General features: G+C 42.4%; 1 protein-coding gene and 1 long non-coding RNA gene across 2 annotated transcripts in view; one reads left to right on the top strand and one right to left on the bottom strand.

Moving 5' to 3' along the window:
• The first annotated feature begins 4,065 nt into the window (after positions 1-4,065).
• On the top strand, positions 4,066-6,731 carry LOC116358572 (uncharacterized). Its single transcript, XR_004206320.1, has 4 exons — positions 4,066-4,359; positions 4,760-5,036; positions 5,147-5,437; positions 5,541-6,731. It is a non-coding gene; the product is annotated as an uncharacterized LOC116358572 (long non-coding RNA).
• A 12,112-nt stretch (positions 6,732-18,843) lies between these two features.
• myo10 (myosin X) overlaps positions 18,844-22,498 on the bottom strand; it is a 247,119-nt gene continuing 243,464 nt past the window's right edge. The window contains exon 41 of the mRNA XM_020466612.2: positions 18,844-22,365. Within this exon, the coding sequence (XP_020322201.2) occupies positions 22,255-22,365 (111 nt within the window). The 3' untranslated portion in view covers positions 18,844-22,254. The remainder of the gene's footprint in view (positions 22,366-22,498) is intronic.

Here is a 22,498-nt window from a genome sequence, read left to right on the forward strand (position 1 = left end):
AAATTAAGGGTCAGCCCTGTTAGGGCATGTGATATTACTGTGGCTTGTGCTGTCCTCCACAATGTGGCCTGCCTGAGGAAGGAGAGGGCCCCCAGAGTGCCACCAGCCATGGACTGGGACAATCCGGCAATCTTCCCTGATGACGACAGTGGTCGGCTGCTGAGGGACCAATATGTGTTGAATTATTTTAGTTAGTATGTGTGCATTCAATTTTGGTTAAATATGTCCTGCGGTGGCAGAGGAATTTTTTTTTTTTTGGGTTCGTTTTTTGACGAATTTGGCCTCTTATGATGTTTGTGCGGTATACTGTGTGTAATACAAGGCTGCAGGGAGGCTACTGCATCCATTCATTTGTCTGTTCAGTTGATGTGTATGGATTTGTCCTGCATTTATTTTAGTGTGCAGACATGCAGGGTGTGTTATATACAGACCTTTGAATGTGTATGTATCATTTTGTATAATATGCTTGGATTCTGTGCTTTCCATCTTGTAGAGTCACTGTGACTTCAGTTTCGAAAGGAGCTGATGGTTTACCTGCTTTGTTTTGTCCTTATTCAATAAAGGAACATAATGTTACACATAGTGTTTTTATATTCATATGGAATGTGTATTTGTTTATATGACAGAGTACTAGGGCCACACTGAAGAAAAAGGATAAAGTCATAAATTTGAGGCTGGTTCTTTCTGCAGAAAAGCTACATATTGTTTTGATACTTATGACAATGTGATACTTAATATTCTGGCACATCAGCATGTCTTTGTTTATGAAACCATACTGAAGTACAATTTCACAATGCCCCACCATCTGTCATTTTAACAACTGTCCTCCTTTAAAACAACTGGTTACAATACTATGACTTGTGTTTTTTTCCCCTCTGTGGCCCTAATATTCTATCATTTTATATATAGCCTTATATAGTCTATGGGAAACTGTAAATTATCTAATGATAGCAACATCATCTAAAAATCATTTTTTATCCAAAATCATTGAAATTAATGATCACAAACGTTTAACTAATAACAGTGGGTCTAGTTATATGTGATAATGTATAGTGAGCAGTGAAATAACTATTGGTTTCCATTTGTGGTGACTGCTGACTGACATTAGGGATGAGATTAAATAGATCCTGGAATTTAGCCTGGTCTGGAGCAGGCTAGCTCCACAGAATAAATCTCCATGGTAATTTATACCATAACATATCCTCCTGCCCCCTATCCATCTTTAGTGCAACCGGATTACGGATCAATTGAGCCAGGATCACCAAGATATCCTGGCTTAATCCCTTATCCTAGTTTTGTGCAACAGGCCCCTGGTCTCAGATCGGAAACATAATCACCTCTTCAAATGGCAGGACAAAGACATCTTGTCATCAGTCCACGCAGCACTGAAACCTGTGGCTGACTTCACTAATGTTCTCTCTGGTGACAGTTACTGGGGGGCAGAGGCAGGGGTACTGCTGTGACTGAGGGAGATGATGACTCGAACAATTCAGCCACCACCTGCCAAGAAAGTGAAATTAGGGGATCTCCAGAAGTGAAGGGCCTATACCACTGCCCCTACAGTATACCCCTCACGAGTCTGTGCAGACACTGAACTAACTCGCTACCTGCAGGAACAGCCTGATAATCCCCTGACCTGGAGACTCGCTATCCATTGTCAAAGCTGGCACGTAGATACATATGTATTTGTGCCACGAGCACTGCACCAGAGTGAATGTTCAGCATTACGGGGAACAGTGTTACCCATGTCCGCTCATGAGATAGATGATGCATAGTTTACATTTTTCCAGCTGACTCCATTTGCTATAAAAGAGCTTTTTTATTTGTTTTATAATATATTAAAGTATTTTTTGTTTTATTATAGACCTATAGATCTGTTAATATTTGCTCCTACCTATTTATGTTGCTGCTTTTAGTGGTAATTTATTGTAGAACAGCTAGCCTTCGTTTGACGTGTGGACTTTAATACAATGCATGATTTTGTTGCTTTATGCTTTATAAATAGCCTAATAACAAGAGTCCCATAGGCGTCATGTCCAGAAGGCTAGTAAATATAATTAAATTGCAAAAAATATATAGCCTAATTAGCCTACTCCTGTCTATACAGAAATATATACCTGGAAGGAGAGTTTTACCTAGGTATTTGTAGTTGTCCACATATTCTAAGTCAGAGCCGTCCAGAGTAGTAATGCTGGACGGGCGGGCAGGTGCGGGCAGCGATCGGTTGAAGAGCATGCATTTAAGAGCAGTTGGGCATTGAAGGAGAGTTTTTTGGCATTGAAGCTTGTCTGCAGGTTAGTTAAAACAGTGTCCAAAGAAGGGCCAGAAGTATACAGAATGGTGTCGTCTGCGTAGAAGTGGATCAGAGAATCACCAGCAGCAAGAGCGATATCATTGATGTTTCCAGAGAAGAGAGTCGGCCCGAGATTTGAACCCTGTGTCACCCCCATAGAGACTGCCAGAGGTCCGGACACAGGCCCTCAGATTTGACACACAACTCTATCAGAGAAGTAGTTGGTGAACCATGCGATGCAATAATTTGAGAAACCAAGGCCAGTGCAACAAATTGCAATGTCCGTACTGTGAGACGCCTAAGACAGAGCTGCAGGGAGACAAGACGGGCAGGTGATCGTCCTTGTAGTGGCAGACCACGTGTAACAACACCTGCACAGGATCGGTACATCTGAACATCACACCTGCGGGACAGGTACAGGATGACAACAACAACTGCCCGAGTTACACCAGAAACGTACAATCTCTCCATCAGTGCTCAGACTGTCTGTAAAAGGCTGAGAGAGGCTGAACTGAGTGCTCTTCACTGACGAGTCGCGGTTTTGTCTCACCAGGTGTGATGGTCGGATTCACGGTTATCGTTGAAGGAATGAGGCCTGTACTCCGAGGCCTGTACACCGAGGCCTGTACTCTGGAGCGGGATTGATTTGGAAGTGGAGGGTCCATCATGGTCTGGGACGGTGTGTCACAGCATCATCGGACTGAGCTTGTCATTGCAGGAAATCTCAACGCTGTGCGTTACAGGGAAGACATCCTCCTCCCTCATGTGGTACCCTTCCTGCAGGCTGACATGACCCTCCAGCATGACAATGTCACCAGCCATACTTATTGTTCTGTGCGTGATTTCCTGCAAGACAGGAATGTCAGTGTTCTACCATGACCAGCGAAGAGCCCGGATCTCAATCCCATTGAGCACATCTGGGACCTGTTGGTGCGGAGGGTCAGAGCTAGGGCCAATCCCCCCAGAAATGTCTGGGAACTTTCAGGTACCTTGGTGGAAGAGTGGGTTAACATCTCACAGCAAGAATGGGCAAATCTGGTGCAGTCCACGAGGAGGAGATGCACTGCAGTACTTAATGCAGCTGGTGGCCACACCAGATACTGACTGTTACTTTTGATTTTGACCCTCCCTTTGTTCAGGGACACATTATTCAATTATGTCTGTGGAACTTGTTCAGTGTATGTCTCAGTTGTTGAATCTTATGTTCATACAAATATTTACAAATGTTAAGTTTGCTGAAAATAAACGCAGTTGAGTGAGAGGACGTTTCTTTTTTTTGTTGAGTTTAGCTAGCTTAGCTATATTTCTAACTAGCTAACGGTAGCTAGGTATCTAGCTAGCTAGCTAGTTGGTTTGAACTTTAGCTAGCGTTAGCCAACAATCCGCACAGACAAAAGTTATATTTGCTATCGTAAGTATCAGGCTTATTACGTTAACAATATTTGTCCTGGACATACGCTACACGATTTCACCACGTTGTTGCCGTCCCAGACACATTTTCATGATCAGGGTGAAATCCTAGCTATGAACTTGGATCAGTACGTCAGATGGATCAATCGCATAGTTTGAGCAGGTCAATGACACACAAATGGATGTTCCGTTCTCTAGACTCCTGTCGGTGTCCGTTCTGAAATGTCAGAAAATGATCGGTCTTTATAGTATGAGCAGTGCTACGACGCGATTGGACAAGGACTACTGCCAATAGCCGATGAGCTCTCAGCATGTGAGACCAAAACAATTATAGTGAAGTGGAAAGCAACAACAAGCAAGTTGTCACTACTTTGGCTATATTGCACAAATTTATAAAAACAAACTTTTTGGGGGATAGGCATAAGGTTAGCAATGTGGTTAGGTTTAAAATCAAATTTTAGGAAGATAAATTGTAGAATAGGTGGGGCTAACTATTTAAAAAATATATATATTTAACCTTTATTTACTGGTTTAGACATACTTATGACAGATTGGTGGAGTGAATGCAGCTCTAACGTTAGCCATGGAGAACTGCAAATGTGTTGCTACTGCTCTCAATAACATAGCTGACCTGAATTGATCAGGCGCCATCGAAGGTCAGTGGGAAAAAAGTTGTGATGGACTACTTTCTGGAGGACGATCGTGCCATTTCACATGGCTAGTTATAGCCTAATGTTGCTAGCTAACTAGCGAACATTGAACCTATTTGGTTAACTTTAGCTAGCAATGACAATCTGTTTGTATTGCTAGTACTCTATGGTTTGGGATTATAATTCATTGTTTAGCTAGCTAACTTTAATGTTACATGTCTAAACCAAAGACCCCAAGTTAAAGCTTGCTGTTTGCTAGCTAACGTTAGCTGACGTTAGATGGCTGGCTAGCTAGCTAGCTAACATTACGTGTATGAACTGTGTGTAGTGATGTTATCTCAGAATGCCATTTCACATCTATTTTATAATAATGCTAAAATATTTATATGTGGAATTTGTCTTTCAGCATCATTACAACACGCCTGACTCTCCTCCACTAGTCACACAAGGAGAATGGTCTAATGCCTCCCATCAAAAAGAGAGCTGGACCAAGCACAGGTTACGCCTGAAGCATGAGGACTTCCAGTGAGTGGTGAACTTCATCAACAACAACGCAGAGGGTAATGCAATAGTATTGCCAGGATGCCACCCAGGACACAAACACTTTCGTGGAAAGCTGCTGCCATCCCATGTGACAAAAGCAGCAGTGTGGCGTCTCTACAAGGAATCGATGACAACACTTGGTATGTAAAGCATAAACACGTTTTGATTATTTAATTGACCTCCAACATGATTAGCACAACTTTTATTGATCTCACATTATTTCTGTCTCTGGGGGCCCATACTAAACCAGAAACAGTCAGGACCTTCACTTCCTGATCACAGGCCACACCAAGTTTGCCCCCGACTGGTGCTTCGGCCTCATCAAGCAGCGCTTCAGAAAGACCAGTGAATGAACACTTTGTCTGAGATTGCTGGTGTTGTGAATGACAGCGCTGACAGGGTCAACATCCCACAGCTGGTTGGACTTGAGGGTGACACTGCGATGGTGGAAATCTATGGCTGGCAACAATGCCTGACTCCGTACTTCAGGCTACTGCCACAGATCAAGCAGTACCAGCACTTAAATAATTTTCATTGCATTGTATGGGGTTATTCTTCTTATCCACTTGAATTGATGTTGAATTGAATTGATGTTGATGTTGTGCAAGTTTGTAATGTCTTCAATTTTTTTTTGTTATTCACAGTTTTACAGCTTCGATGCTCTGGAGACTGGTGTTGTTGGCGCCAAGGAGCGTTCGGACTGTCTGGACTAGGTTTCAGCTGCTGCGCAACACCTTCCTCCCATAGATGGTCTGCCTGTACAAGCACCACCTGGACTGGACACAGCTAGACAAACTTATATTTTTTAGGGACTTTTGCGACAGAGGCTATGGACATCATATGCCCTGCACCAAAGTCAAGGGCAGGACAGAAACAGGCTCTTCTAATATAGATTCCCTTGTTCATGCGTGGTTTGGACGGACCAGTCATCAGCACTATCTGCAGTGCCTCTATTCAAATGACTCTCGCCACACACGCCATACGTTGCTGCTATACCATATGTTTTATCCTGCTGCTCAGCCACTTTACCCATGATGGTATGCATATAACTACCTCATCTATCACTGATATCGTTATTGATATTGTTCTTGTACATATTTTATATTATTTTATTTATATTGACACTATCTATCTCTGATATTGCTACTATGCAAGTAACTATGTGGCTGTACCTTTTCCACCTTCTGTAGAGACCATCCACTTAGCAAGACTTAGAAAAATATTGATATATAAAATTCATTTTGATATGTGTGGTCATAACATGATTTTGTGACATACCACAACAATATCATGTGACTGTATCAAGTGTCCACCTCATAAATATATGGCGCATGCATCTGTTTATATACTGTTCATGTGCACCTCGCTCAGGTTTCAACTCCGGTTGCATGGCCTTAACTTATGTATGTAATACTGTGATAGGTGCGTGTGTAACAGTATATAAAGTATGCCAATGTATTGGTGTGAAGGCAGTGGTGTAAAAATACTTTAAAGTACTAAAGTCTTTTTGGGGGTATCTGTACATTACTTCACTATTTATATTTTTGGGAACTTTAACTTCACTACATTCCGAAAGAAAATAATGTATATTTTACTCCAAACATTTTCCCTGACACCCAAAAGTACTTGTTACATTTTGACAGGAAAATTGTCCAATTCACACACTTATCAAGAGAACATCCCTGGTCATCTCTACTGCTTCTGATTTGGCAGACTCACTAAACACAAATGTTTCATTTATAAATTATGTCTGAGTGTTGGAGTGTGCCCCTGGCTATTTGTTTTACCTTTATTGGGTAAAATAAAAAAATTGAGCCGTCTGGTTTAATACAAGGAATTTGACATGATTTATACTTTTACTCAAGTATGACAATTTTGTACTTTTTCCACCACTGGATGTGGCTGGGGGTTATAGCATTTCATTCACATGACCCATCAATTTAGACAAGCGTGTCTGGGTAAGTGTCATCTAATATTTATAAAATATTTTGATCTGGACACTTTGAATGGGTGTAAGACAAAGGAGAACTCTCCAGTAGGTACCAGAACATTCAAAGGCCCTTTTCTCAAAAGTGAGTTTACAAGTTTATCAACTTTCAAAGCAGAATTACTTTCCCATTGTGTCTCAACTGTAGTGTATGATAGACCATTTTGAAGCTCTGAGTCTCTACTTTTATCTAAGGTAAAAAAGATAATTTATGCTACATAAGACCGATTTGAGCCGGTCAGTCACAAACAACCACATCCTTCCATTGTATTCCAGGAGCGTTTGATAAATTACAACGAGGAACAGAGGCAGGGACTTCAAACAAACTCATCTTAGTATACGTCAACAACACTCCAGCTGCTACGAAGTCTTCTCTATACATCCCATTCATGGTGATCTCAACTTTCTCTTTGTGTTGACCATTTCTACTGGTATTCAGGGTCTTCTTCACATGAGAGAACAGCGGCAGTACCATGTATGTATATTTAGACACTACCCAGTTAGCATGCAATGGTGAAGAAAGGGGTTGCTCTCTCAGCTGTCCCTCAACATGTTGATCATTTAGGTGCCAAGCATGGTAACAGTTATCAGGCACGGGAAGATTCCATTTTCTCTCTATCCCAATGACAACCCTTCTTCAGTACAGGCAACAGATAAATTCATTTTACACAATAAATCTCTTCCTAACAAATTTACTGGGCAGGCAGAGGAGTACAGGATTCCGTGTCTCCATTTGCCCTCTCCCTACTCCAAGTCCATGGGAAAAGTCAAACATTCTTCATAGGGAATTCCAGACGTTCCAACTGTGTGCATGGTTTTCTTTGATGGGGAGACAGACAGGGCAGACATGTTCAACACTGAGACTGCAGAATTTTAAGTTTATTACCTAAAATGTCAATAAAAAGTGTTTTGGGTTGACAAGGTGGTCAATTTTAGCATTTGACAGGTTGTTTTTGGTTCTTCATCATTTTCTTCACTTGTCTCTTCTGTTTCTGCCTCTATGATTGGTAGCCACCTCGTCCACCTCCTCTTCCAAATGGGTTGTTCACCTGAATGCCCACAGGTGGGGACGGCCACTCTCCTTGGGCTTCTCCTGCTCCAGGACAGTGTCTTGAAAAATGCCCTATCTTCCCACAGTTGTAGCCACTCCAGTCTCGCCCTCCGTCATCTCCAGCAGGAGCCCCAAAAAATGCTGCCTGGGTCTGTCTGATGCAGAATACTTGGGATACACCGTGGGAAATGGAAAAATACGCCCACAGGCCAAGGCAAAGGCAATTCGGGACTGGCCTCGGCCCCAGACGAAGCGGGACGTCCGAGCCTTCTTGGGGATAACGGGATATTATCGCCTTTCATCCCTGTATATGCAACCATTGCCACCCCCCTCACAAACATCATCAAGAAAAACCTGCCAAACCGTGTAGCATGGAAGGACAAGACAGAAGACGCCTTCCAGTTTCTAAAAGATAGCCTGTGCTCTGATCCCGTCCTGCAGGTTAATGACTTTTCCCAAGAGTTCATTGTGCAGGGCTGGGATATGGGGCTCGGGGCCATCCTAGCTCAGGGTGAAGCTGAAGCAGAGAGGCATATTCTCTTCATAAGTAGGAAGCTCAGTGATCTGTGAACAGAGATATGCTACCGTAGAGAAAGAGGCCATTAAGTGGGCCCTTGATTATCTCCGGTACTATGTACTCGGGCGTAGGTTTGCCCTCGTTTACTGACCACGCTCCCCTCACGTGGATGGCCTGGTAAGAGAAACAATAACAACAGAATAGCCAGACGGTTTCTTGCATTTCAACCGTTCTCTTTCCATGTCATCCAGGGGGCTGGATGGAGGAACGGGAATGCAGACGCGCTGTCCCGACACTACTTTGATGGCGTGTCTGGCACCCAGCCCTCTGGTCCGGTCCTGAGGGGGGAGGTATGTGGAAGTACCACCAGAGGGCAGGCTGGTTCCACGGATAGTAGCCCAGCCCAGCATGTGAGTCAAGGTGATCAGAGGCAATTATGCACAGCTGACGGTACTAATGATCTATTCTCTTTCCCCTACAAGAGAGAGGAGGGAACCGGTAGTGAGGGGGACTGGAGGAAGAGAAGAGTGTTTGCTTCTACAAACCACCTCTTGGGAATGGCCACCACGGATCCGGACCACCACCCGAAGGGAGCTCTCCACAAACATATATTTAAGGCGGTGATCACACATGTGATTTATGTTATAGTATGAAGATACTCGCCTTGTGTTCCTTGTTCTCGTAAAGAAGATTTGTTTTCCTTGTGCGATCATCCTTGATTGTGTTGGTGGGTTTGAGAAAGACATACCTCAATAGAGAACTTTGTTCAATTAAGAACCTGCTCCTGACTCATTTATTCCACCTTTCCGCTATAAGAGCAACCTCAAACGACTTGGTCCGCTCACACTATATTGTACTGAAAAAAGTCAGTTACAAACGATTTTGTCCTCCAATAGCCTTTCCAATATCCCCGTCCATGTGGAAATCTCCAAATATTGCTATTTCTGTGTATTTAATATTTTTTATCTCTTCAGGGCACGGTGATGATAGTTTGTAGGGTGATTTCCTTTACGGTCCATTAAGGTCTCCCACCATAATGATTTGATCGTTTGTTGCCTGTAAATTCATTAAATTGGTATACATATTTTCCAAGAACTATGGATAATCCTGATTTTGACCATATTGATTAATGAGCCAAATCTGTTTTTCATCCACTTACATTTTCTAAAGGATCTATCTTCCTTGCGAATCATTTCTGACTATTTGCACATTCTGATTTTTTTTGTTTGTTAATTAACATCACACATTTTGAGTTCCATTGTCTATTACAAAAAATATTAATTCCTTCGTCCACGCAGATCTAAGGCTGTATAGTGAGTTTCCTGTAAACAGTATATGCTATATTCCTTTTATTTTAACCACATAAAGACTGGTCTTTTCTTATCTGCTAAATAATTATACCTGCCTTACCATAACTAGAAAATATTCAGTCTAAATTTAACATAATTGGTGCTTGTAAAGTTACTGCAATTAATAGTTTCTGTCTAGATGCCATATTGGTCACCGCCTTCCAAAGTGTGTTGCATTATGGAGATCAATATTGACCAATTTGAGCTTCCATGACGACTGAATTCCACCAAAACCATCTGATTAAAGGCCATGAAAAATTTGACTTCAGTCGACTGTACATTTCTGCAGTTGCTCTTCACAAACTTCATGCCTGCATTGTCTGAGGCTCTATCATCAATTAATTAGTGGGTTTTTGTTTGAACGTGACAGAAACCAACTTTGCGCGATTCATATATACAGTGGATAAATTGTGATATTTGAGACCAATTGATAATATAGCAACAAAAAAAGAGAAGGTAGTAACTCAACATAACGGTATATACAGTTGAAGTCAAGTTTACAACACTTAGGTTGAAGTCATTAAAACTCGTTTTTTACTCCACAAATTTCTTGTTAACAAACAGTTTTAGCAAGTCGGTTAGGACATCTACTTTGTGCATGACACAAATGTTTTGACACAAATTTTTCCAACAATTGTTTACAGACCGATTATTTCACTTATAATTCACTGTATCACAATTCCAGTGGGGCAGAAGTTTACATACACTAAGTAAACAGCTTTGAAAATTCCAGAAAATGATGTCATGGCTTTAGAAGCTTCTGATAGGCTAATGGACTTCATTTGAGTCAATTGGAGGTGTACCTGTGGATGTACTTCAAGGCCTACCTTCAAACTCAGTGCCTCTGCTTGACATCATGGGAAAATCAAAAGAAATCAGCCAAGACCTCAGAAAAAAAATTGTAGACCTCAACAAGTCTGGTTCATCCTTGGGAGCAATTTCCAAACGCCCGAAGGTACCACGTTCATCTGTACAAACAATAGCACGCTATTATAAATACCATTGGACCACGCAGCCATTATACCGCTCAGGATGGAGACACATTGTTTCTGAGAGATTAACGTACTTTGGTTCGAAAAGTGCAAATCAATCCCAGAACAACAGCAAAGGACCATGTGAAGATGCTGGAGGAAACAGGTACAAAAGTATCTATATCCACAGTAAAACAAGTCCTATATCGACATAACAAAAAAAAACGCTCAGCAAGGAAGACGCCACTGCTCCAAAACTGCCATAAAAAACTACGGTTTGCAACTGCACATGGTGACAAAGATTGTACTTTTTGTAAAAATGTCCTCTGGTCTGATGAAACAAAAATAGAACTGTTTGGCCATAATGACCATCTTTATGTTTGGAGGAAAAAGGGGGAGAAGAACACCATCCTAACCGTGAAGCCTGGGGGTGGCCGCATCATGTTGTGGGGGTGCTCCACTGCAGGAGGGGTTGGTGCACTTCACAAAATAGATTGCTTCATGAGGAGGGAAAATTCCGTGGGTATATTCAAGCAACATCGCAAGAAATCAGTCAGGAATTTAAAGCTTGGTCGCAAATGGGTCTTCCAAATGGACAATGACCCCAAGCATACTTCCAAAGTTGTGGCAAAATGGCTTAAGGACAACAAAGTCAAGGTATTGAAGTGGTCATCACAAAACCCTGACCTCAATCCCATAGAAAATTTGTGGGCAGAACTGAAAAAGCGTGTGGGAACAAGGAGGCCTACAAACCTGACTCAGTTACACCAGCTCTGTCAGGAGGAATGGGGGAAAAAAAATCGCCCAACGTATTGTGGGAAGCTTGTGGAAGGCTACCCGAAACGTTTGACCCAAATTAAACAATTTAAAGGCAGTGCTACCAGATACTAATTGAGTATATGTAAACTTCTGACCCACTGGGAATGTGATGAAATAAATAAATGCTGAAATAAATAATTCTCTCTACTATTATTCTGACATTTCACATTCTTAAAATAAAGTGGTGATCCTAACTTTATACGAGGATTAAAGGAATTGTGAAAAACTGAGTTTAAATGTATTTGGCTAAGGTGTATGTAAACTTCCGAATCTCACTTTGAATCTTAGCTTTTTGACTGGGAGAGCCATCTAAAGATAGTACAAGTCGGGCAGCTGGCCAGATAGGTCCAGTCGCCAGGCCAGATAGGTGCAGTCTGCCGGGCAGTTAGTACCAGATGGCCGGCCATATTGGACCAGTAGGCTGGCCGGCCAGATAGGTTCAGTCGGCCAGCTGGCCAGATAGGGTCTGGGAACTCTTGAGAGAATTTGAAAAGTGCCGCAGAACTGCTTCAAATTGATATCTTTAACAGAGTAGCCAATAGATCAGCCTGCCAGATAAGACAAGCTTACTGGCCAGATAGGATTGTCCGGCCGACCAGATAGTACCAGTTGGCCAGCCAGATAGGACCAGTAGGCTGGCCAGATAGGATCAGTCAGGTCAGATAAGTCCAGCTGGCATGCCAAGTAGGACTAGTCAGCTGGCCAGCCATATAATAACAGTCGGCTTGTCATATAGGTCCAGGCGGCTGGCCAGTTAGGACCAGTCGGCCGGTCTGCCAGATAGGGTCAGCCGGAAGGTCATATAAACTCAGCTAAAAAAGAACAGTCCTCTCACTGTCAACTGCGTTTATTTTCAGCAAACTTAACATGTGTAAATATTTGTATGAACATAACAAGATTCAACAACTGAGACATAAACTGAACAAGTTCCACAGACATGGAATAATGTGTCTCTGAACATCCAACAGGTCCCAGACATGCTCAATGGGATTGAGATCCGGGCTCTTCGCTGGCAATGGCAGAACACTGACATTCCTGTTTTGCAGGAAATCACATACAGAACAAGAAGTATGGCTGGTGGCATTGTCATGCTGGAGGGTCATGTCAGGATGAGCCTGCAGGAATGGTACCACATGAGGGAGGAGGATGTCTTCCCTGTAACGCACTGTGTTGAAATTGCCAACAAGCTCAGTCTGATGATGCAATGACAACAAGCTCAGTCCGATGATGCTGTGACACATTGCCCCAGACCATGACGGACCCTCCACCCCCAAATCGATCCCGCTCCAGAGTACAGGCCTCTGTGTTATGCTAATTCCTTCGATGATAAACGCAAATCCGACAATCACCCCTGGTGAGACAAAACGTGACTCGTCAGTGAAGAGCACATTTTGCCAGTCCTGTCTGGTCCAGCGACAGTGGGTTTGCGCCCATAGGCGACGTTGTTGCCGGTGATGTTTGGCAGGGATCTACCTTACAACAGGCCTACAAGCCCTCAGTCCAGCCTATACCAGCCTATTGTGGACAGTCTGAGCACTGATGGAAGGATTGTGCGCTCCTGTTGTAACTCAGGCAGTTGATGCCATCCTGTATCTGTACCGCAGGTGTGATGTTCGGATGGACCGATCTTGTGCAGGTGTTGTTACACGTGGTCTGCTACTACGAGGACGATCAGCTGTCAGTCCTGTTTCCCTGTAGCACTGTCTTAGGCATCTCACAGTATGGCCATTGCAATTTATTGCCCTGGCCACATCTGCAGTCCTCATGCCTCCTTGTAGCATGCCTAAGGCACGTTCACGCAGATGAGCAGGGACCTTGGGCATCTTTCTTTTGGTGTTTTTTTCAGAGTCAGTAGAAAGGCCTCTTTAGTGTCCTAACTTTAGTGCCCTAACTTTTAACTTTTCATAACTGTGACCTTAATTGCCTACCGTCTGTAAGCTGTTGGTGTCTTAACAACCGTTCCACAGGTGCATGTTCGTTAATTATTCATGGTTCATTGAACAAGCATGGAAAACAGTGTTTAAACCCTTTACAATGAAGATCTGTAAAGTTATTTGGATTTTTACGAATTATCTTTGAAAGACAGGGTCCTGAAAAAGGGCTGTTTATTTTTTTGCTGAGTTAAGTACCAGTCGGTTAGCCAAATTGAAACAGTCAACCGGCCTGCCAGATAGGACCAGTCGCCGGCCGGCCAGAATGGGCCAGTCGGCCGGCCATTTAATACCAGTCGGCCGCCCAGTTGGACCAGTCGGCCAGATAAGGTTGGCCAGCAGGTCATTTAGTACCAGTCGGCCTGCCAGATAGGACAAGTCGGCCGGCCAGATAGGTACATTCAGCCAGCCAGACAGATGGATCTAGTTAGCCGGACAGATTGTTCCGGTTGGCTGGCCAGATAGGACCAGTTTTCTGGCCACATAGGTTCAGTCAGCCAGCTGGCCAGATAGGTCAGAGGAGACAATGTTTGGGCAAGGAACTTGATCGGTCCGGCTGAAGCTACACTACATTTACAAAAGTATGTGGCCACCCCTTCAAATGAGTGAATTCGGCTATTTCAGCCACACCCGATGCTGACAGTTGTATAAAATCGAGCATATTGGCAGTAGAATGGCCTTACTGAAGAGCTCAGTGAAACTTTAAGTGTTGTTATTGTGAAGTGGAAACGTCTAGGTAGGCCACACAAGCTCACAGAATGGGACCGCTGAGTGCTGAAGTGCATAGCACGTAAAAAATAATCTGTCCTCGGTTGCAACACTTACTACCGTGTTCCAAACTTCCACTGGAACCAACGTCAGCACAATAACTGTTTGTCAGGAGCTTAATGAAATGAGTGTCCATGGCAGAGCAGTCGCACACAGCCTAAGATCACCATGTGCAATGCCAAGCTTTGTCTGAAGTGGTGTAAAGCTCGACGCCATTGGAGCAGTGGAAACGCTTCACCATTTGGCAGTCCAATGGACTGTTACGTTCCCCAGTTTCTGTGTTGTGGGTTTGTATGTGTGTGTATTTCAGGATGGCTTCCTGGATTCCAAGCAGCAGATTGGTCGGCCCCATTGCAGATTGGCGCTCTGACCCCGCCCTCTCGTCAGGGGAAACAGCTGGCTCATCAATTACCGACTCCTTCTGCAGCTTGAAAAGCCAGTGTTCCTTTGTTAGAAGAGAGCTTCTTTGTATGTGCTGTGTTGGTTGTTGGTCCGAAAGTGTTGTTGTAAAGTATTTTGTAGCTGCTCCTGCAGAGGTATGTGTATGCCGTAGGACTTAGTGTTTTAAAAAAATTGTTCACTGAGTTTGGTGAATTATTCTGTTTAATTTGTTCCCGGGGGGAAGGCACGTTGGGAGTGTTTAGGCAAGAGGCCTGTGGGCATACATAACGGGCATACATAACCCACACTAGGTAAGACCTGGGCGGACCAACCCCTGTATTTTGGTTAGCGTGCCAGGTGGTCCTAACAATAGGTACGTTGTGGGTAGGTAAGGTAGGAGAGGGGCCTCGTTAACTTCTACTTTCTTTGTATTGGTTCCATCCAGCCCCTTTTCCCCACTTTACCGTGTGAAGGAAATACATTTCCTGTAAACGGTAACTTTTCTCAGCCTGTGTCGTCCTTCCCCGCACCAACGAACACATACTTCTTTCACTCCGCAGGGTGTTGCGTTCCCTCCACCAAGAGGCATACGTACACAGACCAAATATGGGTTTGGCGGATGCCAGGAGAACGGTACCTGCCCCAATTCATAGTAAAGTCAAATGTAAACCATGGTGGAGGAGGAATGATCTTCTGGGGCTGTTTTACATGGTTCGCGCTAGGCCCCTTAGTTCCAGTGAAGGGAAATCTTAATACTACCGCATCCAATGACATGATTCTGTGATTCTAACTTTGTGGCAACAGTTTGGGGAAGGACCTTTCCTGTTTCAGCATAACAATGACCCTGTGCACAAAGCAAGCTCCATACAGAATTGGTTTGTTGAGATCGGTGTGGAAGAACTTGGCTGGCCTGCACAGAGCCCTGACCTCCACCCAAATGTGTATGATGGGAACGCCGACTAACATCAATGCCCAACCTCACTAATGCTCTTGTGGCTGAATGGAAACAAGTACCCACAGCAATGTTCCAACATCCAGCCTTCCCAGAAGAGTAGCAGGAAGTTGAAATTGGGCATGCTATTTATCCAAAAGTGAAAATTCTGCTCCCTAGCTCCAAGAGCAGGATCCCACCAGCTTTCTATAGGCTTGGTCTGCTATATTTATTTCTCAACTTTCCTAATATTAAGCACATTGCTTTTCTTTACAACAGGAGTATAGCCTACCTGGCTGGCACGAAAATGAACCACGGGAAAAGAGTCCTCCATTTGCTATTTCTAAATCATTTAAGTTCATAGATGACATGTACTTTTTCTCCTGCCCCTGTTTCAAGACAGGTCCATTCTAAATCATAACAAATTTCACATATATACTATTTAGTATATTTAAAGACTAGATTAAATCAAGAATAGTCTGATGGGTGACAATATTAGCCTATCACTTGTGAATGATATATATATATTGTTTTAACTAGGCAAGTCAGTTATTAAGAACAAATTCTTATTTTCAATGACAGCCTAGTAACTGCCTGTTCAGGGTCAGAATGACAGATTTGTACCTTGTCAGCTCGGGGATTTGAACTTGCAACCTTCCGGTTACTAGTCCAACACTCTAACCATTAGGCTACCCTGCCGCCACTTGTGAATGATGCCAAGCGTAAGGCAAGAAACAAAGCCTTTTTTTTCTCGACCTTTAGAATCATAGTCACGCACCTCATGTAGCCCATAGCCCTATATGTTTTGATAAGGTTTGTATCATAATTATAGTGTCCAATTAACTTTTCTTCAAATGAATCTGCCTTCCAAGGTGTATAGAGCTTAACTTGAAACTCACACGCTGCTTATGTATGCAAATTTGGGGAAGATAATGTTCACCATAAAAATGCACCTTTATAATAAAAGCATTACATGCATAATCACATTTGCGGTCACTTTTGATAATGGTGTTTTCACAATAATGGAACATTCGCGTTTATAGCGTACTGCAGTGTGTGCATTGCTGTGCTTATAATGTGAAGAAATAGCCTAATAGTTCATCACCTTTTAAGGTAAACGTCAGCCTCATTGCGTAGAAAGTATTTTTTTGATGCTAGTCCATATTTATTTGGGATCTATCGCATCCTACATCTGTCCCAGACTATTTATTTCTCGCACAGAATAGAATGGGTCGACTTTTGTACTATGGGGGATTGTAGATTGACATAGGCTAGTGGTTTTGCTGTTCCCTAGGCCTTACTCATCTTGTTGTCTGACGAAAAGTAAGTGTGGACAGTTCTTCCAACGTCTTCATTATACACATCGGAATTGGATAAGGACAAGCACAGTTGCTTCCCCGAAGTGTCTGTCTTCACTTGTAGCCTGTGAGAGGTGAAGGAGAGCCATGTGAGTGAGAGGTGCTTCAGAGCACGCAGCACTCAGGGAGAAGGGAACAATGGCCACGGGCCGCAAAAGGCATGGATTATTTTAGGGTGCTTTATGGCCACACAAAAAGGAAATGTAATGGCATTATCAAGTGCTTGTCAAATTGTGATTGAGATACTGATGAAGTTTACAGCCTGAGCTGTAAATCATCCTTAGCGTCGCATCATGAAGCATTACAATGTATTACAAATCATAACATATAGGAGGACTTATTTATTTGTTAACCGCTCAACACAGAATAGCCGCATGTGCACACTCAAATCGTTTGGAGAAAATATCCTTTCTATTTTATTCAGCTTTGTTCAATTGTATTCTTCATACTATAAAACAATATAAAATCATGCCACAGAATTCTAACCAAATCTTGTCTGCTAAATGAACTAGTGTACCTCACAGCCATATGGCATAGCCAGATCAGGACCAAACATAACTCAGAGTATGCTATTCTGTTCTTTTGAAATACATTTTCTTCATATCATGTTGTTGTAGGATATATTACATGGATTTATTAGACTTTTTAAAATGTATATGTGGCTTGTAGGCTGTGTGTGGCCGGCCAGACCTACCTGTCTGGCCTGCGGGACCTAGCCGACTGTTCCAATGTGGCTGAACAACTGGTACTATACGGCAGACTAACTGTTACTATCTTGCCGGCAGGCCCACTGGTCTTATCTGGCAACATCTAGTGGAAAGCCTTTCCAGAAGAGTGGAGGCAATTATATCAACAAACTCCATATTAATGCCCCCGATATGGAATGAGATGTTCGGCGAGCAGGTGTCCACATACTTTTGGTCATGTAGTGTATATTGATCATTTGAGGCACATGTTTCCATGCAAATGATTTTGGTTCAAGAACCATCCAGTCCATTAGTGGAATATAAGCGGCAATTAAGCATATAGGAGTACTTATTCCTTTGTTAACTGCTCTTCACAGAATAGCCGCACGTGCGCACTCTTTTTAGGAACATATTTTGACATGCTTTTGATGACTTTGATTGTGATTGTTTTTTTTATATACTCGAATAGGTTTGGTTAAAAATGTGTTGATGTGTAGAGTTCTTCTCATTGGGTGGTAAGCTATGAGTAGTTAACATATCAAGACAAGAGGCTGTAGTAGAAGTTGCATCTGATTGACGATTCATGGTTATTTTTCATCCAGGAAAATTCCACTCCTGGAATTAAATGTATTTTTCTTAAAGTTGGTTCTCCCTCTCACTTAATTCCCAGGTCAAAGGTGGTAAGTGTTTTTCTACAAACCTTTTGTTGAATGGTCATTGATAAATACTGTTTCTAGTATGTTAGAGATGGGATTCTGCTCAAGGTTGAGAATGTGTTTAGGAATAAGCACTGCATTCTGCTCATTAAGTACAGAATCAGTAAACAAATGCACTTTGGGTGGTTTACATATGTAGTCACTGGTCTTTATTAACTACCAGATTTTTTTAGTCTTACAATATTGGTTGGATTTATATACAATTTTCCTCGATGCTTGAAGCACTTCATTAACGTTGTACGGGGGAAACACTACATCCACGAGCAATATGTAGTAACCACCTGGGTGATGACATGGTGGTCATTTTGCACCAGACAGCTTACACATCAGCTATCACAGTGCAGAGATGAGGAGAGTGAATCATGACAATGAATTTATGTTGTGTCATTTCTTTGTCTGATTACAAGTTAGTCAGATTGTCTCCTCTAATCCTGAATACTGTTAAAATACACATAAACTAACTCAAAACACAGACACCTGAGTAAATAGGTATTCATTTATTGCTAGAATCATCCTTTAATACATAACACAACTAATACAAATGAAGGAAAAAAGATACACCGACCAAAGACCAGTATTGTATACCGTTGTTATACTTTCACTGTAAGCTTTGAAATTGACTTTGGGAGAAAAATAACATGGTTATCTCATATATTTCTTTGTGGTTCAGTTAGAGATCATTTTTATAGACGTTTGAAACCAAATCCATTGAAAAAGAACACGTGTACATAATATACAACAAGGCACTGAGGAACAATCCTGCACATCTTTGGGTGGAGCTACCGCCCGCGGAGTTCCAGTGAAATGCTGTGGGGTGTCGCTTATGTTAAAGCAACCTTGCAGGAACTTTACGAGAACTTTGCTGGTAGAGGGAAATAATGAAGCACCTTCCAAGCTGGAGATCTTTTGAGTATGTACTGCTGTGTGTTTTTCGTCCAGATGTTTAAAGTAAACGTGATTATTTTGGACCAAGCTTCCCTATCTATATTACAATACACTAAGCTTTCTAAGCTGAAGGGAGGGTCTGCTCCTAGCATTTTTGGCTAATTTTCTGAATCTTTGTCTTGTTTCCAGATTTTTGTGTTTGGAATGGCACTGTTGCTATTGCATCATGTCAGTGCCATTATGAAGTAATTTCACTCCCAAGGCAAAGCCTATAAAAGCATGGGTCCAGCTACTCAGTGGGTATAGCAATAATCATGCCCAGACGCAGACGATCTACTCGCCCAGTCCGCAGGAGGCGTAAAGAACTCTTGGGTCCCTAGTTAGAAAGTTAGGTCCCTTCCCTTACTAGCCCATCAGGTAAGTGTCCTTTGGGCTGCAAAGCTCACTAGTCCAAAGTCTTCTAAATAAAAACGAGGACTTTAAACTAACTACGACCTACAGTATGTTCAATCAGATTAAGTGTTAACCGGCAATGGCAGACATCCACATAGTGGATGTTTTGGCGGTGTTGGAGGTGGAACTGCATTGGAGCCATAAATCGGTAAGCAGCTGCTCTTGCGATCATTGTCACGAAGCCACACCCCCCCCCACTCATGTTAGAAGTTTCTAACGAGAAGGTGTAGGTTATATAGAAATGATTACCCTCAAATTGAAAAATCATTAAACGAATGAAGATTTTTATCATCCTATTTGAGGTGTAGATTACATCTCACATTCCAGTGTTTGAACTTGTAAACACAGATGCATATGGGATTTCTGTTCATGCGACTCTGCAGCATATGGCGATGTACGCTTTAGGAGTAATGCTGGGATCCAATTCTTTTTTTTGACAGCTCTAATGCGGTGCCACCTCCGACACAGCAAAAACAACCGATGTCGGCTAAAGCGGATCTGATTCAAAGGAGCTCTCAGGCTAGGATTAAATCAGATCAAGTGTGAACAGGCGACAGCTGACACCTACATAGCTGGTGTTTTGGCGGTGTCTGAGGTGTAACTACATTAAGAGCTGTCAAGCAACAATAAGGATTTGTATCAGCCTAATCGAGGTGTAGAGGCTGCATAGGATTATTACTAATGCGACTCGGTCCATCCAATGGCAATTTCCACAATAGCCTACCGCACAGAGCTGCTTGTGGATTTGATGTGGTTCTAGCTCCGACATAGCCAAAACAACCGATATCCAAATGTCGGCTAAAGCGGATCTGATAGAATTGGGCCCTTTCTCTTTTTAATATTTTCAATTTTTGGGGGGTTTAGATTGGCACCGCTATGGGAGAATATGCTGTCATAAAGCATTTGATGTAAGTTAAGATGTACATTTGTGGGCCATAATAATTGACTGGACATTCCTAATTACCATGGCAATTAGGCCTCACAATAGTAATATTACATTTGCAACATGCAGTACAGTATAAACTGCACTGCTACGCTTATAGTCTATGGCAGGCAGTGAGTAAAATCTTCAGCAGTATCTCATGACCCGCTGCCCTGTTGTCCCCCAACTCTTAAAAGTGAGGTATATAATGAGTTAAAAAAGCACGAGTCAAATAAGCACTAGGCCTAAAATCCTTTCAAATAATGCTGTCAAATAAAGCGAGGCATAAAATGAGTCAAATAAGCACTAGGCCTGAAACAGTCCTTTGTAGACACACTGGAGAGGTGGAAATTCCACTTCCACACTTTGAAGTGGCCGCATCCATGCAAACTACAAATTTTAGCAGGTCACTTCACTCAAAACTTAATATTTTTGGGGCAGCTATAACTCTGATTTGGTCCAACAATACAATATTGATTCCTGCATGAATCAGTGTTTGCCTTGCCCCGTTTTCCCTGTGTGCTCCGAGTAGTCTAGATGGAGAGAAGGGAAGAGAAGAATGCAATAATTGTGGAGCGTTTAAAAATCCAATTGCAAGAAGAAACCATAGGCTACTATTGGGGTTTTGGTTTCGAGTTTCCCCTCCCTCAGTGATTATCCCCAAGTGTGATAGCCTATTTGTACACAAGTAAATTTCTCTCTATTAAACTAAATAAATCTGCAATTCTGAAGCCCTATTTTGACAGTAATATTCTAGCAACAATAGCCTAATTGTCAATCCAAAATTTATGCCAATCACTCAATGCCTATTTCACATCAAAATCGATTTATCATGCATTCCTGCTTGGACATGTTAGATGACACAACTTGAGTTGAGAAAATTGGTATACCCAGAAAGCTGAACAAATGTTTTATTTGTACGAGGGGGAAATTTTCATTAAATCAAATAATTAATTTCCAATGATTTACCGTCTGTAAGGATGGGGTGCCGCTAAGCAGTCTGCTATTTTAAGGGTTTATTTCAAGCACTTTTAACCCTTTAATCACTGGCAATGTTCCCCTTTCAACAATCATTATATATATTAAAAATGCCACTTGAAAATAATTTGAGTATTGAGTTGCATATTTCCATTTCTTGATAATAAAAGAGATGGTTCCTTAACAATCGGGAAGGGCCCGAAATTTCCAAAGCTTAGAAGTGGGCGTCCAATTGAGGTTTCATCTATTAGAAGAACCAAACATGGTACTCATGAGTTGGTAGAAGTTTCTCCTAACCGCTGGTCCAGGGTTTGGGGTTGGGTAATCTGATCCTAGATCTGTGGTTAGTGACGACTTCTACCTTGAACCCTTATAGATTCTGACTGGCCATGCCCCAACTCCGCACACTCATAGGAACCACCCCAGTAACACTAGTCTCACCCTGTAACAAAAGCCCTTGTAATGGTAGCACGTTAGCATAAGAAAGACAAAGCTAGCTGGTTAGCAATAAGAGCCATGAGAAAGTCAGTCTGGCCCAGAGTGTTCAAAATCACGTTTCTCCAAAACACTGAGGGAAAGGTGTCCTGACAAGGCTGTCGCAGGACTCAACCTTCCCCAGCCCCCTGCTAAGTGGTGAAAGGTCTTGGACGACACCTCACCAGGTGCTACACTGGCTACCGTAGCTGCTGATGGATGCAGAGTTGCTGTAGCGCTTTTTAACGATCATGCTAATGTATGCTTTCATCAGCTTGGCAATGTCCATAACCTGGGGAAAGAGTGAAGGAGGCGCAGTTAGGACCTTACAGTTGACACAGTCGTTGTATAACAGAAAATGGTTTACAACACTTTCTATGGACGTATAATTATAATACCATGTACCATTATTACATTGCATTAAA

Source organism: Oncorhynchus kisutch, linkage group LG30, assembly GCF_002021735.2.
Source record: "Oncorhynchus kisutch isolate 150728-3 linkage group LG30, Okis_V2, whole genome shotgun sequence".
NCBI lineage: Eukaryota > Metazoa > Chordata > Actinopteri > Salmoniformes > Salmonidae > Oncorhynchus > Oncorhynchus kisutch.